The 18,503-nt window shown below is 43.3% G+C and overlaps 1 protein-coding gene across 4 annotated transcripts in view; it reads left to right on the top strand.

The window, feature by feature from the left end:
* Window positions 1-18,503, top strand: part of TIAL1 (TIA1 cytotoxic granule associated RNA binding protein like 1) — a 59,153-nt gene that overhangs the window by 21,176 nt on the left and 19,474 nt on the right. For 2 of the 4 annotated variants that reach the window (XR_005601195.1, XM_039546842.1), the window contains exon 1: window positions 10,364-10,862. The exons of 1 other annotated variant lie outside the window; for it this stretch is intronic. Coding sequence is in view for 2 of the 3 variants with exons in the window: in XM_039546842.1 (XP_039402776.1) it covers window positions 10,834-10,862 (29 nt within the window). In the remaining variant the exon portion in view is untranslated. Of the gene's footprint in view, window positions 1-10,362; window positions 10,863-18,503 lie in introns of those variants that run through there. One more of the 4 variants, XM_039546843.1, reaches the window with a different exon arrangement.

Genomic DNA, 18,503 nt, shown 5'->3' with positions numbered 1-18,503 from the left:
GTCTTTATTGAATGGCATTTTGTTCATTTAAGGCCAGTTTTCCAATTTATCAAGATTGTTTTGGATTCTAATCCTGTCCTCAAAGAGTGCTAGTAACCTGTCCCAGCTTGGTGCCATCCACAGATTTTATAAGTATACACTCCACTCCATTTTATCCAAATCGTTAATGAAAGTATTGAATAGTACCAGACTCAGGACATAGACAGAGAACCATTGATAACTACTCTTTGATTATAGTGTTTCAACCAGTTTTGCACATGCTTTAGAGTAATTTTATCTAGACCACATTCCCTCTCGTTTTCTTATAAGAATGTCACATGGGACTGTGTCAAAAGCTTTACTAAAATCAAGATGTAAGATATAACCAGGAGACAAAGATCCTGTGTCTTCTCCACAGACTCCTGATATGTATTGTGGGACGTCTGGAGGAACATGAACCTAAACCATAAGATCCAAAGGTAATTTTCTTTGTCCAAGTTGCAACTTTCATTGCTATCTGTCATCATGGCCAGATGACTTAGAAGAGTTATGATTCTTCTTGTTTTGGCCTTGCTCTATAGACAAGTTTCTTCCTCAAAGCAAAAGGTAACTGGTGGCCAAAGGAAAACAGTGCCTGCAGGCAGCAGTTTGGGTCCTTCTTGTGTTTTTAAATTTTTTAATCTTCAAACAGTTGCAAATTAATGTCCCCCTTTCTTGTGCACTAATGCTAATCAGCTCAGAATATTCAGTTCCATGTTCTGACCCAGCTGTGACTTCCTACATACCTGTGTTTAGGAAAGCAATTAGTTCAGAAGAAGTGTGTGTATCTGTGCGCGTACTGCAAAAGTGAAATATCACAGGCTACCGGCCCCAACTCTTTAGAGGAATGTCAGCCTTTAACTGGAATGACATATAATATAAATTTGATCTCAGAAGATATTTGATTTCAATCAAGCATTCTGATTTCTTAGTGTGATCAAGAAAAAGAGATAATTTTGTATGCAGTAGAGGAGGAGGAGGATGTGTGTACAGAGTTTAATTTTCTAATTAGGGATCAAGTCCAAGTTCCTTTCTGTTGTTACTCCATAGTTACTCTGGTAAACTCCCATTAGCTTCCATAGAAGTGTGTGTGAATAAGGACTAAGTAAAACCAATGTAAGGACTTCAGGCACTAGATTTTTTTTTTATTACTGTGAGATCTCACAGGCTATAAGAGCTTTGTTATATCTCATTGCACGTGGTGTCTTTTGAGAGGACTGTTCAGTTGGGAAGGGAATATCTACACAAGTAATTAGGTTTAAGAGAAGGGGCCAGATCCCCAGTTCCAGTCTAGTTTCAGTTGGTACAGGACTTAGGTTGAGGTGGAAGGAAAGGGGATTCTTGGATTAACCTGGTGTTGAATTAGTCCCCAGTTTGTCTTAGAATAGTCCTGCTACTATGCCCACTAGAGTGGTCCCTTACAGACCACTCCCCTGGATGGGGATCACAAGAGTGCACTACACTCTGACTCCACCCCTCCTACCTGCAGCTCACTCAATCTGCCTGAGGGGAAGTGGATGGTGTAGAGCAGGTGTAGGCAACCTATGGCACAGGTGCCGAAGGTGGCACGCGAGCTGATTTTCAGTGGCACTCACACTGCACAGGTCCTGGACATTGGTCTGGGGGATGCTGCATTTTAATTTAATTTTAAATGAAGCTTCTTAAACATTTTAAAAACCTTATTTACTTTACATACAACAATAGGTTAGTTATATATTATAGACTTATAGAAAGAGACCTTCTAAAAATGTTAAAATGTATTACTGGCACACGAAACCTTAAATTAGAGTGAATAAATGAAGACTCGGCACACCACTTCTGAAAGGTTGCGGACCCCTGGTGTAGAGGCTTTGCTAGCTTTGTGCCACCTGAGGATTTTCCTGACCAGAGGTGAAAGTAAGCCAGTACGGTCTGGTACGGCGTACCAGCAAGTGCCAATACGCTGTGCCAGATTGGACCAGCTTCCGCGGAGGTGATTTAAAGGGCCCAGGGCTCCAGCCCTGCGAGAAGCCACGGGCCCTTTAACGTGCCACTGGAGCTCCGGCAGACGGGCTCGGGCGAGGATTTAAAGGGCCCGGTGCTCCAGCCGCTGTGGGGAGCCCCAGGCCCTTTAAATCCCCGCCAGAGCTCCGGCAGCCGGCTCCCGCAGTGATTTAAAGGGCCTGGAGCTCCGCGGCGGCCGGAGCCCCAGGCCCTTTAATTCGCCCCTTAGCGCCAGGGCTCCCAGCCGCCTCTGCAGCTGGTAGCTCTGGGGTAATTTAAAGGCCCTGGGGCTCCCAGCCAGAGCTGGAGCCCTAGGGCCTTTAAATCTTGAACAGCCCCGCCTCTTCCAGCTGAGGCCACGCCTCTTCTGGTTGAGGCCACACCCCCGATCCGGACTCCAGCATACTGGAGCATACTCCAACATACTTTAAGTTACTTTCACCCCTGCCCCTGACATCAAGGGAATTCCAGGTTTCTCTCTTGGGGCATCTCTCTGTTCCCTTTGACTCAGCAGATCAGTGAAAACTGGACAATGTCAGGGCGGCAGCCTCCAGCCTGAGGTCTTGATCAAGACATTAACTCCTCACAGTGGGTCAGTTTCCTCCATAAACCAGAAATGTGTCTGTTTCATCAACAAACAACAAACATTTCACTTTTAGAGATGAGGTGAAAACTAAGAAGATATCAGAGCTGGGAAATCATCTCATCCCAAAGTTTCACAATTGCAAAGTAGCTTCCAGACCTGTCATGGGTAAGGATATAATTAAAAATGAGGGCGTAGAAGCCAAACAAGTTTTATAATCTAAACTGCACATATAAAGAGAGAAATCAAGAAGTTACTTCATAAGATTCCCCCAGTAGAGTCTATAACCAGTGAAGGTACCCCAAGTGGGCCTTATTGTGCTATCTGTAGAGCCCTGCTGGATACAATAATTTGGATCCACATCCACAATAATTAACTTCTGTCCGACCTGCGATCCTCACTCCACCTTTTATATGTATCTGCATCAGCACCCTTTCTATCTCACCGTTAGAGCCCTGCACAGATACAAACATTTGGATCTGCATCCGATCTGCAAAGATGGTAAACAATACAACCACATCTGCACACAGGGATATCTTTGGATTTGCAGGACTCTTAACTATCAGCTTTCCATTGGAATCAATGTGGAGTGGTGCTGGACAACTGATATTACAGTGTGGCCCAATGCATGCAGGACTGGATGACTGATACATTTCCAGGACTATGTTAACTACTTATTTAGTCCCAGAAACAGAACTAACTGACATGGATTAGTCAGAGTAGCTGATTCGTTGAAGCACTGGTCTGCTGACCACCAACTGAGCATCCTAGAAACTCAGCTTGCCTTCTGCTGCCGAAGGTTCAGCATGATACATTGATGATACATCCACCGTGGAAGAAGTCTTTCTCACAGATATCACCATTTAATTAGGAGATTAGAGACATTTCTGGATAAGGATCTCAATCACACAGAAGATTCTGTGCATCTGATTTTCAGTAGCTTTGTTCCAGCTAAAAGGGGGGAATGGAGAAAGAAACCACACCATACAAACTGATAATAATTTAAATAGAACAGCTGAATACATTCTGTGTTGTAGACCCATCTCTGGCACTGATTTGCTGCGTGAGCTCAGGTAATTCACTTAAGCCTTTTGTATGTTTCCCTAGCTGTAAAACAGAGTTAATTATACTTATTTACCTAATTGGAAGGAGTCTTGTTGGATTAATTAATGAGTGAATAGTGTTTTGAAGCCATAAAATGCTACGTGTTATGCAATGATTTTAAATGGCGACATGCAGCTGCGAAAATGCTCAGTGCGCAGTGCTGACGGTGACCTCAAGGCATTTCCTGGTCCCTGGGCTGTCCAGTTTGCACTGCTCCAGCAGCGCAAAGAAATCAGATGAATGGTGGTTACTAGATCCTGGTAAGTCTGACACCCATATGTTCAAAGTCAGCTTCTGGTTTTGTTTTTTTCCTGAAGTTTTATCTCCAAAATACCCCCCTCTACTCCCCGCGGTATTATTTTTAGACCTGCAGCCCAAGCCTTGCCAGCCCAAGACAGTTGACTTGGGCTCTGAGACTCACTGCCTCGGGTCTTTTATTGCAGCATAGACATACTCTAGAGGCCCAGAAAGGTTTATCTCTTCAAATTTACCATCTGCAAGAATAAGTTTGCAGAGAAAAGGGCCAGGATGTCTTTCCTTGTTGTGAGTGCCAAAATCATGAATCTTCACACACGAGAGATGCTCTCCTTCAAAAATAAAAAAGGCTTCAGTCACAATGAAATACAATTTCTCCCACAAATTTCCCTGTCTTGACTGAATAGAATGCCCCTAACTTGGGCTGTAACAGCCCTGACTGAGTTTCTGTGTTATGTTCAAATGGGCAACAGCTGAATTATAACGTTTTTATCACTCTTCAGTGTTAAAACGTAATAAAGTATAACTATTTAAGACAGGGCTCACGTTTTTGAGATACTGTATAGCAAGCTCAAGTGTATCTTGCCTAAACATGGCCTGCACACCCTTTGAATAGCTCATATTCACTGCTGTACCATCTACATTCAGGCCAACCAATGTTGATTGGAGTTCTTCTCTCCTGATCCTCACAACTCCGAAAGCTGCTGTTATTCTTATTTGATACTATCATCTGGCTCAGATCCCAAGTCTAATGTTTCAGTGAAGATAAGGGAAGTTTTCCCAGTCCATGTCTACAATTACAAGCTTGCAGCTGTACTGACACAGCTGTGGCACTGTAAAAGCGCTCATGTAGCCCCGTTATGCCGACGGGAGAGGGAGCTCTCCCATCGACATCATAAAACCAGCTCAGTGAGTGGCATAGCACTGTCACACTGTGCTTTTGTTGGTGAAACTTTTGTCGGTTAGGCAGGGGCAGCTCCAGGCACCAGCACACCAAGCGCGTGCCTGGGGCGGCAAGCCATGGGGGGCGCTCTGCTGGTTGCTGCGAGGGCGGCAGGCAGGTTGCCTTCGGCGGCATGCCTGTGGAGGGTCCGCTGGTCCCGTGGCTTCGGTGGACCTCCCACAGGCGTGCCGCCGAATCCGCGGGACCGGGGACCTCCCGCAGGCAAGCCACCGAAGGCAGCCTGCCTGCCGTGCTTGAGGCAGCAAAATACCTAGAGCCGCCCCTGCGGTTAGGGGCACAAGTGCTGACTTTCCAATGTGCTGGGGGTAGCTCGACCCCCAGCTCTGCCCAAAGCCCTGCCCCCACTCCACCCCTTCCTCCAAGGTCCCACCCCTGCCCCGCCTCTTCCTGTCCCCTCTCCTCCCCCACCTCCACCTCTTCCCTCCCCAAGCATGCCGCCTCTTCGCTCTTCCCCCTCCCTCCCAGCCTTCTACATGCTGCGAAACAACTGATTAAAGCCAAAGAGTATTTCAAAATCTCTAAAACTGAAGCCATTTTTAATGGCTGTACAAATGATGTTAAACAAGGTGGAAAACTTTTGGTTCTTCTTATGTTGTATTTTTTGGCAGAGTGCCTTTCAACTAAAAGTCTCCACCCCTTTCTTGGGCCCAGACTTCAGATTGTGCAGAGAGGTCTCTCTGCATGACCCTGCCATGATGTGAGAGAATTGGTGCTCGTAAGAAGAGAGATCTGGGTATGTAGGGTCTCATGGATGTGTGGATATAGGAGGCATGATGTGGTGCAGAATGTACAGGAAGTTTTTTCGAGATGGTTAATTTTGGATAATACAAATTACCTCAGCTCTTAGTAGAGTTCATAAATTCTCTCAAAGGTCCAGTTGAGTTAGTTTGGAAGCTCCAGGGGTGTATAAATGCACCATCATATTTGTCTGAGTCCAGGTTTCACAAACTACTTTAATGATCTCTTGTACACCTCTAGAAAAACTGCCCTCTCTAAGTGAATGGAAGCAAGGGGTCACCCCAGTATATACCTTGGAGAAGAACATCCCCTTAAGGAACAATAATCCAGTGAATCAATTTTCTTCTGGGAGCTTCCACAGGAGACCATATCCCATCAATATCACCTTCCAAGACATAGCTGCATCACTTCTTTTCATCTCTTTATGTATCCACTTTATTTTTTTTCCCTTCTATCTTTCTGTCTCATTCTCTCTTCCCCTGCTCATCCTCTCTCCTTCTTTTCCTTTCTTTATACTACTAGTATTTTATTTAACTTTCAACTTTGAAGTTTTAGGTATCAATTTAAGTAACCCACCAAAGTAGCAACAAAGTGTGGTGCATAATCCTTTTGGCTACTATGCTGATATTGGTTATCTTTCTACGCCATGACATTTTAATCCTTCAACGGGTGATCAGTGTTTTGGTTTTTTGTAGTTGTTTTGTAACCAAGTACTATTTCTGCATCTGTATTCTTCAATTTCTTTTTAAAAAAATCCTTATTTTGTAAATTTCCTGCTTTTTAAATGTTTATTTACTTCCTCGCGTTTGAATTTCCAGGCTTTAAAATGTTTTTTCTGTAACTACAATGTTCTCAACATGTGAGAATATTGTAGTTACAGAAAAAACGTTTTAAAGACTGGATGATAAATATAGGTTAAAGTTTTTTGCCTGAAGGTTTAAGGCTATGTCTATACCAAGGATCGGCAACTGGATTTTAGGTGTGTTGCAAGTAGGTAGCAGAAAATCAAAACTTTGGGGTACATACTACCCTCTGCTGGGAAGCTAAAAACAACGTGTGAGAAAATCCCTCAAATCTTCAGTGGGAGTGGGTGTGAACAGTGATTCTGCTGCATTTTCCATCCTGAATACCCAGTTGAGGAGTAGCTGCATTAGGTGACATGCTTCTCTCAAACCCTGATGGATTTCCAAGCATCAATTCACTTAGCAGTTACTGCTAGATAAAAGTAACTCCCCTTATATTAAAACACAAACCCATTGCTCCAAGTGTAGATTTCTGTGAAGCCCCAAGTTAAGGGTTGTATATTAGTATGTGCTGCAATGGGAGAGATTCAAGAGCAGGACACAGGCCATGGGCTTCTGCATGTATGCTCTGGGTCTTTGGAAATGTCCCAAAATCTGTGTGGATCTTGGCACATCTATGGGTTTTGTGGGTCAATCCCCTTTCTAGTTCCAGTGTTCCCTCAAATGGAACTATTCAGAAGAAACTTCATAAGATCCTTGCACAGTGTTCTACCTCCTATGTGGGAACACCTACACAAGAGTAGGATTTGGCTCAGTAATTCTAAGACCATTTTGACACACTAGTTGTTAAGTTCTATAAAAATGCCAGGACTCAACATAGCTGAATGGTACATAGAATTTGGTGAAACTAGTGAGTTAATTATCAGCTTAGTAATAAAACAGGGTTTTAATTAAATGGATGGTCTCACTTTCTTGACATGTAAGATTAAAGGCTAGGATATTTTGCTGAATGTATTTGTGATTCCTATGATATTGTATACAGTTATAGTATGTCATTTATATTTTCTTGTATTCTATTGCCTGTCATAGCTGTCATTTGTATCTTCCTTTTTCCCTGCTTCCCCATATCAAAAGTTTTCCATGGGATTTGGGATTACTACCCTCAATTCAGCATGCTGACAGTCTGTTCAATATTAGGAGGAAGATATGTAATATCTTATGTAATATTTTGAGATGGCAGAAAAAGAGATTCACACTGGGCTCTGTCACCTCTACCAATCTTTTAACATGTAATTAAACTTGACAGTACAGTATTTCTCCCCACTCCCTCCTGCCCCTGAAATGCTGCAAGCCATCTGATTGCCGCGGCGGGAGGAGGGAGAAGGCGCTGATCCTCGGGGTCTGCCGGCGGGTGGGAGGCACTGTGAGGGGGGGGGGCATAGAGAGGCTGCCAGCTGTGGAGAAAGCAAGCAGCCAAACAACATAAGAGTGGAGCATTGCACAATTTTAAATGAGCATGTTCCCTAATTGATTAGCAACATAACAACGAAACAATGTTAACCAGGATGACTTAAAGTGAGGCGTTACTGTACCACAATGTATGTAGCAGTAGCTAATTCTCCATAGTTGACATTTAAATAAGGCAATGCACTAAGTAAAAAGTGCTAGGAAAAATTGAATTAAAATATTGTTCAGATCTCAACTTCAACCGCCTTTTTTCCCCTCCCTTTTTACCGCATAATGTATTAAGCCTTCTGCTGTTAGTTATCTTTGTAACCATAGAATTTAATAATGTACAGCACTTTGAGGACATATAGTTTGGAGAAATATGCTATTCAAAATAAGAACCTGATCCTGCAACAGAACCAATGACACTTACTACTGTGACTTCAGCTAGATTGTAGAAAGCGCAATACTTGGTAGTACAATAAGCATTTACAGGATCAGGTCCTCAATTTGCATGTATTATTTTGTATTGTTAAGTATTCATACATACAAACTGGACTTGGTAGAGGCATTTGTTTTAGCAATGAAATGCTTCACTGCTTCAAGCACTTATATGAAGCCTTAGTTTCAACAATCCATCTACAAAATTGAAAATGTTCTTCGCCTTCAATTAGACCTTCTAGTCTTTGGCCATCCAGTAGACTATTTTTTCTGAACTGTTTTCTTTCTAACTATTGTCTGTTCAAGTTAAAGTGTAAGACAAAGGAATTTACGGTGTGTTTTGTATAGAGCCCAGGCGTACTGGTTAGCAACAAATTTATAAAAATAATCAATTATTGATTTCAGCTTATTGCATTCTTCTTCACCCACAAATCCAGGTCTGCCTAATTTTAGGTTGCTAAAACAGTAGACAGTAATAATATTTTACATTTGTCGAGCAGCTCAAAGAAGCCCAGAGCAGTTTTTTATAGACATGTAAAGTTACATGTGTAAACCTCAATGGTCTCTCTTACATGAGTAAAGTTACTTATATGTCTCTAGAGGATCAAGCCCTATATACTGCACAGTGGTGTTTTTCTTAAAAAAAAAAAACAACAACAACCCACGAGTGGTAGTAAAATTTATCTCCATTTTTGTTTACATTCTAAGAATAAGGAGTATCACACACACTGCAGCATAGCAAATGGCAACACTTTTTAATGGTTCTAATTGTGCTGGTACATGTAACAGCATTGAATAGATTTTTTAAAAAGATATGCTTTAGATCAAAAGGAGTTATTTGGGGGTAAATTCTATGGCCTGTTTATACAGGAGGTCAGATTAGATGATCACAATGGTCCCTTCAGGCTTTGGAGTCTATGAATCTATTAAATGCAACCATGTCTGGGGTGGAGGCAACAGTTAGGTGGAACAACTGATACACTGGGGAAAGATAGCAGCATCAGAGCAAATACCTTTTTACAGAAAGTGGGCTATGAGAGTTTAAACACACCATTAGAAAATTTCATGGATTTTAATCAACCTACACCTACTCTGTACTTTAGGACCTGGAAGTAAAAGATCAGGGTTTGGGGGGAGGCATAGCTCAGTGGTTTGAACATTAGCCTGCTAAACTCAGCATTCTAAGTTCAATTCTTAAGGGGGCCATTTAGGGAACTGAGGTAAAAATCTGTCTGGGGATTGGTCCTGCTTTGAGCAGGGGGTTGGACTAGGTGACCTCCTGAGGGCCCTTCCAACCCTGATACTCTATGATTATTGGTTGGGTGGTAACATGTACATGATAACTTTGCCAAGCTCACTTCAACGTCCATGCAGGGAGAGCAGAAGGTGTCTTTGCCTGTTTTCCAAAGCAACTGGTGATTTTGGGACGGGTGCCTAACATGAGACCTGCTTTCAGAGGACGGGGGCTCAGAAGCAGGCCCCTTTAGAGTGTAACAAGCTGGAACCCCAAATGCTTTACAAAATGTCGGTCCCTGCCCCCTGCTACTAACGCTTTCAGGATGGGCTGGGGTGGGCGCCTGCCTTGCCTGCCCCGTGGCTGGGGGGCGGGCGCTGCTGTGGGGCGCCTGAGTACTAACGCTACGTAGCTCCCCCCAGTCACAGACAAGAGCGCTTGGCCTCCTGACCATGTTCCTGGCCCAGCGGCACATCCGCCCCGCAGAGCAAAGGCCGACACGGGGTCTAGGGGAGCGAGTGAGGTCACCAGCTCCCCCGCCCTCCAGATTCTGGTCGCTGCGGCCCGGCTCCGCGGGTGAGGGAGGGGAGCAAGAAGTGGTGGCGTAAGCCCAGCGCTACCCTCGGATCTGGGCTTTCACCATACACTTGGCCTTTCGCTCCAGCAAAGAACAATCTGAAATTCAACAATATCGATGTTTATTCAGTCCAAGCAGGCCGAGTTACTCAAGGTTTTAAAAGACCGCAACTACACCCACCCAGGTTATCTGGGGCGAATCAGCTACTGCTAATTATCGCCCCGCTCAACGGGAACGAACTGTGGCACCGGGCATTTCAGAGAAGGGGCGAGAGATGCCCTATGTTCTCCCTAAAATGCCTGGTCCGTCCGCCGCTGGCCATGCTGGGAGTTATAGTCTTTTGCCTTCCCATCCCTTCCAGTTTTCTGGGGGTATTGAACTAGTCCCGCCTCCTAGAACTACAATTCCCAGAAGGCCGTGGGGTAACCCCGTCCACTACCCAAGTCTTATCCTCTGTGACTACGGCCCCCAGACGGCACCGCAGCGCTGTGGAGGGGAATGGGAAGGAGAATCCGGCCGGAGAGGGAGCGGGCTGCGGCTGCGCAGTTCGCGGCTTCCTGAGTGGCTGGCGGCGGCGGCCATTTTGTAGTGCTGCCTCCCTCTCTTGCTCGGACTGCGGTGTCGGGACCTGGCGCGGGGGCGAGGCGGAGCGAGGGGAGCTGGGGCCCTCACCTTCCCTTCTCATTGCGCGGCGGAGCCCCCCCAGCGCGCCCCCCGGAGACGGCTGCGGACGGCCCTCACGCCGTGATGGAAGACGACGGGCAGCCCAGGACCCTGTGAGTGAAGAGGGAGCGGGAGCCGGGCGGGGAGTGGGGGCCCAGGGGGCCTGGCCAGGAGCAGCCCCCGTGTGGACCCGGGGTTGGAGGACGCCGGGGACTAGCGTGGGGATATGGAGGGTGGGGAGGGAATTCAGAGCGTGGCGCGGGACGTGCTGCCACAGCGTGAGGGGCCTGGCCCGGGGAGGGAGGCGGATATTGACCGGGGCGAGGAGAAACCACAGACACTGGCGAGAGGAAGGGGAAGGTGGAAGATATGGACGGGAGTTGGGGGCGACCGAGATTGCAAGAGGAAGGGAACAGGAAACTACAGAAAGTGGGAAAGGGGGAAGGAGAATTTCGGGGGGAGAGAACATAACCTGGAGGGAGGCAGAGGATATGGGGGGGATGGTCCAGAAATTGTGAGGGGGGAGTAAAATATCGACTGGGGGGAGGATCCAGCAACTGAAAGGCAAAGTGCAAGAATTTAAGTGAGGTAGGAGGAGGAAACTAGTCAGGATGATACTGACTTTGGGAGGGAAGTGGAGAGTCAGAAGCCGTGTGAGTATAGAGGGAAGCCCTGGGGAGATCCAGAATCGTGAATGGGGTGCATAATCAATGGCTGACAGTTTCGAGGAAGGCATGCACCTTATTGTACTCTTAAGGCTAAGGGAAGAGCAGTAAGGTAGGCATGTACATATGCCTGCTTTGTTATTGTGACTAAACCCTCCCTTCACCCACCTGAATTGTATATGTGGCAGAAGAATACCCACAACTACTCCAAGGTAAATGGATTTTTCATGGTTCTAGTTTGTGGTGTCATGAAACAGATGTTCATTGTTTCATCTTCTTTCTTGGGGTGAGGTGAAGACCATTGTGAAAGAGGGGTTCTTTCCCTAAAACTGGGTGTTTAGAAAAGTCATTTTTTTCCTCCAGTACTTATATAGTATGTTTTTTGCTATACGCTGTCATAAGAAATCACTACATCTTGAGTTTTGTGTCAGTGTATGATGACTTACTAACAGCTTGAAGGTTTCCTTCTAAGCAAATGAGCTTAATCTTACAAAAATTCCTTAAAAATAAACGTGAGCTTTTGAGTCGCTTAGTTTGCTAATAGTCGTATTGAAATATGCTGTGTTTTAGTTATGTTGGAATATTTTGGAAAGTATAAATAGGCACTCTTTATATGCATTTTAAAAGGTCTATATATAAAATAAGTTTTGTTCAAACTATTTTCAATTAGTTTATAAAGTCAGCTCCCTCTGCCAGTTTTGTGAAGAGCAGTATCTACTATATCAGGGGTTCTCAAACTGGGGGTCAGGACCCTTCAGGGGGTTGTGAGCTGTCAGCCTCCACCCCAAACCCCGCTTGGCCTCCAGCATTAATAATGGTGTTAAATATATTAAAAAGTGTTTTTAATGTATAAGGGGGGTCGCACTCAGAGGCTTGCGGTGTGAAAGGGGTCACCAGTACAAAAGTCTGAGAACCCCTGTACTATATGAAATACAAAAGACTCAGACTGTGCATGTGGGCAAGAAAGAGGGTGCCCTTTTGCCTGCCTTGGGAAAATAGCTTTGAAATGGCCTTTGAGGGCTAATTTGGGCTGTTAATACACTTAAAAATGCAGACTGAGTTGGGAATAAAATTGGTCTCTAACCAATTTTATTTTTCTAGGTGATAGTCTGTCTCTTTCCCTCCTCTTCCCCAATCCACAAAAGTTGGATTTGATAATTCCTGATTTAGCATAACAATTACCTGGCCCGCCTTTGCTCTTTGAGGTGCATACTTTGAGTCCTTCTACCCAAATAACTTTTAGAAATGGATATTGACTGCCTAAAGGGACTTGGAATTCACTTATGACAATGGGGAATAATCTTAGGGATTTTTTTTTTAAAGTGAGGGAAGGAGAAAGAGTAAGGTGCACAGTGAGGTTTAATTTAGTTTATTTTTAATGAATTAGATATCCTCCTGACTTCCTCTCTAAAAACAAAAAAACTTCTGGGAAAGTTAGAACTAGGCTAAGTTTTAAATGTGCTCTGACTGCTGCTGCTGTCAAGTTCTGGTGTTGAGTTAATAGTTTATACTTTTGATTGAGGGATCAGGAAGTGAACTAGTTTAACCCTTAGCCATTTAATTACAAGATTACATTTGTGCTAAGATGTCTGAAATAGCACCTCAGAAGAGCTGCAGAAGAAGATTGAATAATCACATATGATTATATCTCTGCTTAATTTGTGAAGTTAATATACAGTAAGTGCTTTTCTTAAAATACAAAGAATTTTCTCTTGCATAATAATATCAAAAATCCTGCTGTAGAATTGCTTAGACATTCCAACACCTCTAGCTTCATCTGAAATACCAATAATGTTTTTAAATTTAGGATTCTCACTTAAATGCTCATCTTGTTTTTTGTTTTTTATGGTTACTGTATAACATTCATGCCTTTTCAGTTGAACAAGATGCTCACTGACATCTAGTACCAAATAGTAATGCACATTGAACTCTAATTGTTTTTAAAGTAAGTAGTAGGTATTTTATCTTTAAACCCAATTGATCAATTGTATAATCACGTGGTCAATAAAATAAGTCTCACGGTTCTGTGTCCATGTGGTATTTCAGTTATCAGAGAAAATAGATCTCAGGAGTTCTCTTCTATTGCCACATTGGAAAATACTGTACGTTACCATTTTTTCTTCTATAGACACCTGCAAGTTAGGGATCAAATGTTTTAATTGGGAAAAAACCCCAAAGGTATTAGGTCCTAAGTAATTGTTTTAAATATTAATTGCCTACAGTATTAACTTATTTTGCAGTATTTCAAGTGGTATTATATTACTTTCTGGTGTTTAATGACTTTTTTAATGGTTAAAAGTATCTGAAATACTAGAAATTTAAAGACCATTTAACCTCTCACAGCTCACAGGCGTTTATATAAATCTGAAAAAAATTATTGTTGGCTCACTTGTCAAAGGAAATGGTAGTATTTTGATAAATTGTCAGCTTATTTTTATAACTCAGCATAACATGGCAGTATGGTAAAGAAGAGAGAACTATGTTTACCTCTACAGTGCCTCATATAATGGTGTCTGGATTCTGATCAGAGTCTCTCCTTATTAACATTATATAGAAAGTAACAGCAAAAAAGTACTTTTGAATTGATCCTCAATGCCACATTGGTTGAGACTGAAATCAGTAATAAAATATATTAGACTAACAAAAAAATCAATACAGTTTTTGAGGCCTCAAAAGCTCTTTTGGTAAGAGTACTTTAGAACTTTCATATCAACAAGATGTGTTGTTAGTAAGTTTTAGTTGGAATCAAACTTACTCTTGTAAAGTCTGTCAGATCCTTATCCTTCACAAGCAATAGACATTGAAGTCTATTACTTTGATTCCCTGGGAAGCTAGAACGTGATTCCTGCCAATGATCTGTTCTCTGACTTGGGACTGCCCTTTTTGCACACTCAAGTTGTTAATTCTCCATATTAGCAGTCTTGGAATAGTCACCACTGTACACAAAGGTGTTATATCACCCACTATGCCAAATTATGTATTTTGGAATTTGGAATCTGATCCATGGGGCACTGAGCTAAAACTGTTAAACTTTGAATCTCAAACTTCACTTAAAGCCAAGTCTCATAGATAAAGGTAATTTCTTTTCAATTGAAATTTTTATAGTACAATATGGAATTTCTAAAGCATTTCCTCTTCTCCTGCTGCTCTCTAGCAGTATCTGTGAGATGATGCCATCTGACCAAGTCAAAGAGTTAGAATTTGTGAAAATTTCACCATATAACTCCCCCTTTTCTTACCCCTCCCCACAAACATTCAGTATCCTCCTTTAAGGTAGAACCTGGAAGAACTTTGACGGGCCAAAAAGAAATAGCTATAAACATAGCTGTCCTCACTTGCTTATTGTACAGTGATAAAAAACATGTCACCCTCATAGTCTTTTTGATCCTCAGCCTAGTTGATTGTTGTACTCTGCTGTTAGGATTTTTCTTCTGCTAGCTTAACAGGATCTGTGAACTCCAGATATTGTTTCTTGGGGCTGGTTTTCACTATGGGGAGATTCACACTGCTGCAATCGATGCATCGGGGTCGATTTAGTGGGTCTAGTGAAGACCCGCTAAATCGACCACAGAGCGCTCTCTGGTTGACCCTGTTACTCCAGCTCCCTGAGAAGATTAAAGTAAGTTGACGGGATGCAGTTCAGTGAAGACACCAGGGTAAATCTATCTAAGCTATGTCAACTCCAGCTATGTTATTCACATAGCTGGAGTAGCATAACTTAGGTTGACTTATCCCGGTAGTGAAGTGAAGTCCTTGGTCTGTAGACATTGTCAAAATCGTTCAGTAGTACAATGTCTTGGACTTCTGGTATCTGGTCTAGGTTTTTAAACTATGCCTATCAGTGTAGTATGTAAGTGCCACAGTTTTATAGAAGTGAAGACACCGTACAAATATGTCAGTGTGCATGAAGCCACAGCATATTGATGTCCCATGAATTAAGGAGACAGCCTAAAGAGATATAAGTGCCTTTCTCTATTGTATAATGTTTCAGTTTTGCAAAATCATACTACTATCCTGTGGGTTATAATAATATAAAAAGCTTGGAAGACTTTGAAAATGGTATTTTTAAAAGCACTTGCTTTGCTCGAAACATCATATTGCATAGTTATGCAAACTTAGTATTTTATAGTCTAAATACATAGTACAACTTTTAAACTATACATAATTGTATTAAAAAACCTTTCTAGGCTGGCTGCATGTTACAAGTAGCTGTTTCCCTGGCTGTTGTGAAGTCACAAGAATATTGGCTTGCCACTCAAGCCAAGCTGGTGTTTTGTGGCTTCATGGGGAGTGGATTTTGGTAACATAAGACTTCAATTCCAAAGGTGCTGAATGTCTTCCTTACCCTGGTTATTTGGGATAGACAAGTACTTTACACCAAAGTTGTTTGATATTTGTATTTTGTTTTAAGTCATCTTTGAATATATTGGGGGCAGTGCTAATATTAAGTACAAAGACTGCATAAAATATTAAAGCTAAATCTTGATCTTTAACTCCGACTGGCCCAAACTTGTATAAGTTTGTATGGCCAAATTGTTCATGTAGTTCTAGAAATCTGGACTCTGCAGATATTGCTATGCTTATGTTATTTAACAGTATATTACAGATTGGTCTGAGGGTACATCTACATTGCAAAAACAAAACCGTGACATTGATTCTTAGACCATGGGTCAGCTGACTTGAGGTAATGGGGCTTGTGCAAAAGGGCTAAAAATAGCACTATAGACGTTCCTGTTTGGGATGGAGCCTGGGCTCTGAAACCCAGCTCCAGCCCGAAAGGGAACATCTACACTGCTATTTTTAGCCGCATAGATTGAGCCTAAGTCAATCTAACTTGGCTCTGAGACTTGCTGCTGCAGGTTTTTTTTTTTTTGTAGTATAGATGTACTTGAGTCTACAGTACTGCAATTTCAGAATGGTAGCAATTTAAGAATAGTGTTAACTGCTTTTGTCTATTTTTCTTGTAACACTGAAAGTTTGAAGGAAAACACTACAATATAGAGTGATGCAATTATCTGATACGCATTTAGGGAATTTTAAAAAACTTGTTCTTAAGCCAATAAAGCAGTGGTTCCCAGCCTTTTTGGCTGGCGGGCGCCAGCCGAAGGACCACTGCGGCGGTGGCGCCAGCCGAAGGACCACTGCGGCGGTGGCCGAAATGCCGCCGAATACAAAAGAGATTCTATTTTGTATAGTTTTTGCACAGTATTAATATACACTTTGGAATGATGCTCTTTCTGATCTTTTATTATATTGCAAACGTCGTCTTCCCTCATTTCTTTGAGACAATAGAGATGAAGCCAACATGACTTAATTGTATTTACTATCATGTTTGTGCAGCACAGTTGATGAGTGTGGACTATGTACACCATTTGGGAATGTGTTAGCTTATACTGCTGCAGCGCTAGCAGAGGAAACACAAGTGCTCATTACGTAGGTCCTACAAAAATAATGATTATTTCTTGACAAGGATTATTTTATTTTATGGAGGTTTTTTTTTTTGGTCTGATTCTAATAACATCCTCGAAGGTTAAATTTTGTGTTCAGACTATGAATAGTCTGCAAGTTTTTTAAACATTAAGCATTGTTTAGTCCAGGGGTGGGCAAACTACGGCCTGCGGGCCACATCCGGCCCATGGGACCATCCTGACCGGCCCCTCCCCTGCTCTCCCCTCTCCCCCACAGCCTCAGCTCGCTCGCTCTGCCACCGCCGCCATGCTCTGGGCGGTGGGGCTGTGAGCTCCTAGGGCAGCGTAGCTGCAGAGCCTGGCCTGACCCGGTGCTCTGAGCTGGATGGTGGCAGTGAGGTGGCCCGACTCCAGCTGGGCGGTGCGGCTGTAGCACCGCCAGCCACTGGTGCTCCAGGCAGCATGGTAAGGGGGCAGGGAGAAGGGGGGGTTGGATAGAGGGCAGGGGAGTTTGGGGTGATGGGCAGGGTCTGGATAGCGGTCAGGGCGGTCAGTAGGGAAATGGGGCAGGGGTCCTGGGGGGCAGTCAGGAAGGAGGGGGTGTGGATGGAGTGGCATGGGGCAGTCAGGAGATAGGGAGAAGGGGTGGTTGGATGGGGCAGCGGCCCCGGGGAGGCTGTCAAGAATGAGAGGAGGGGTCGGATGGGGTGGCAGGGGTCAGGGGACAGGGAGCAGGGGTGTGTAGATGGGGCAGGGTTCCCAGAGGGGCTGTTAGGGGAGTGGGGTTGGATGGGGTAGGAGTCAGGGGGAGGGAGATAGGAGTTGAGGGCCGGGCCACGACCCCCCTCCCCTAACTGGCCCTCCATACAATTTACGAAACCCGATGCAGCCCTCAGGCCAAAAAGTTTGCCCACCCCTAATTTAGTAGCTTTTTTTTTTAATTAAACTAATTTTTGTATGGCATATACTTATGTACACCTCCACCTCGATATAACGCTGTCCTCGGGAGCCAAAAAATCTTACCGTGTTATAGGTGAAACTGCGTTATATCGAACTTGCTTTGATCCACCAGAGTGCGCAGCTCCCCCCCACCTCCCCCGGAGGACTGCTTTCCCATGTTATATCCGAATTCATGTTATATTGGGTTGTGTTATGTCGAGGTAGTGTTTGTGTAGCTGGCTGCTGTATATTTTTGTGTGTGTGTATATATATATATATATAAAATATGTAGCTGGTTTGTCTGGATATCTTTTTAAAAAAAGTTGTTTGTTCAGTGAAATTTATTCTAAAATGTTGTGAACCATTAGTTTCTGATAGTGAGTTTTCCCTACTATATATAGAATTGACTTTGTAAATATGCATGCATATTCTAAATGGGAAAGTTTATATCCAGGTGATACCTTAAAAAAGTTTTTCAGGACCCCAATTAAAATTTAAGACCTTGTTGAGAGATTAGAGAAACAAATACTTTACCTTCACAGAAACAGTAATTAACAAATGCTGTTTTGAAACCTAAAAGGTTTTCTTTTGATTTAGATGTGTGTGGTACTGGTGCAAAACCAGCTAAGTAAGTAGGGTTGATTTCAGCACCATTGGAGTAGAAGACTGACCAATAGGGAACTATAACATTGGCAGTTTATTTCAGGCTTTTCAAAGGTAATAAACAGACAAAAGGGAGTAA

Source organism: Mauremys reevesii, linkage group 7, assembly GCF_016161935.1.
Source record: "Mauremys reevesii isolate NIE-2019 linkage group 7, ASM1616193v1, whole genome shotgun sequence".
NCBI lineage: Eukaryota > Metazoa > Chordata > Testudines > Geoemydidae > Mauremys > Mauremys reevesii.
This window is presented reverse-complemented; position numbering and strand designations above follow the sequence as displayed.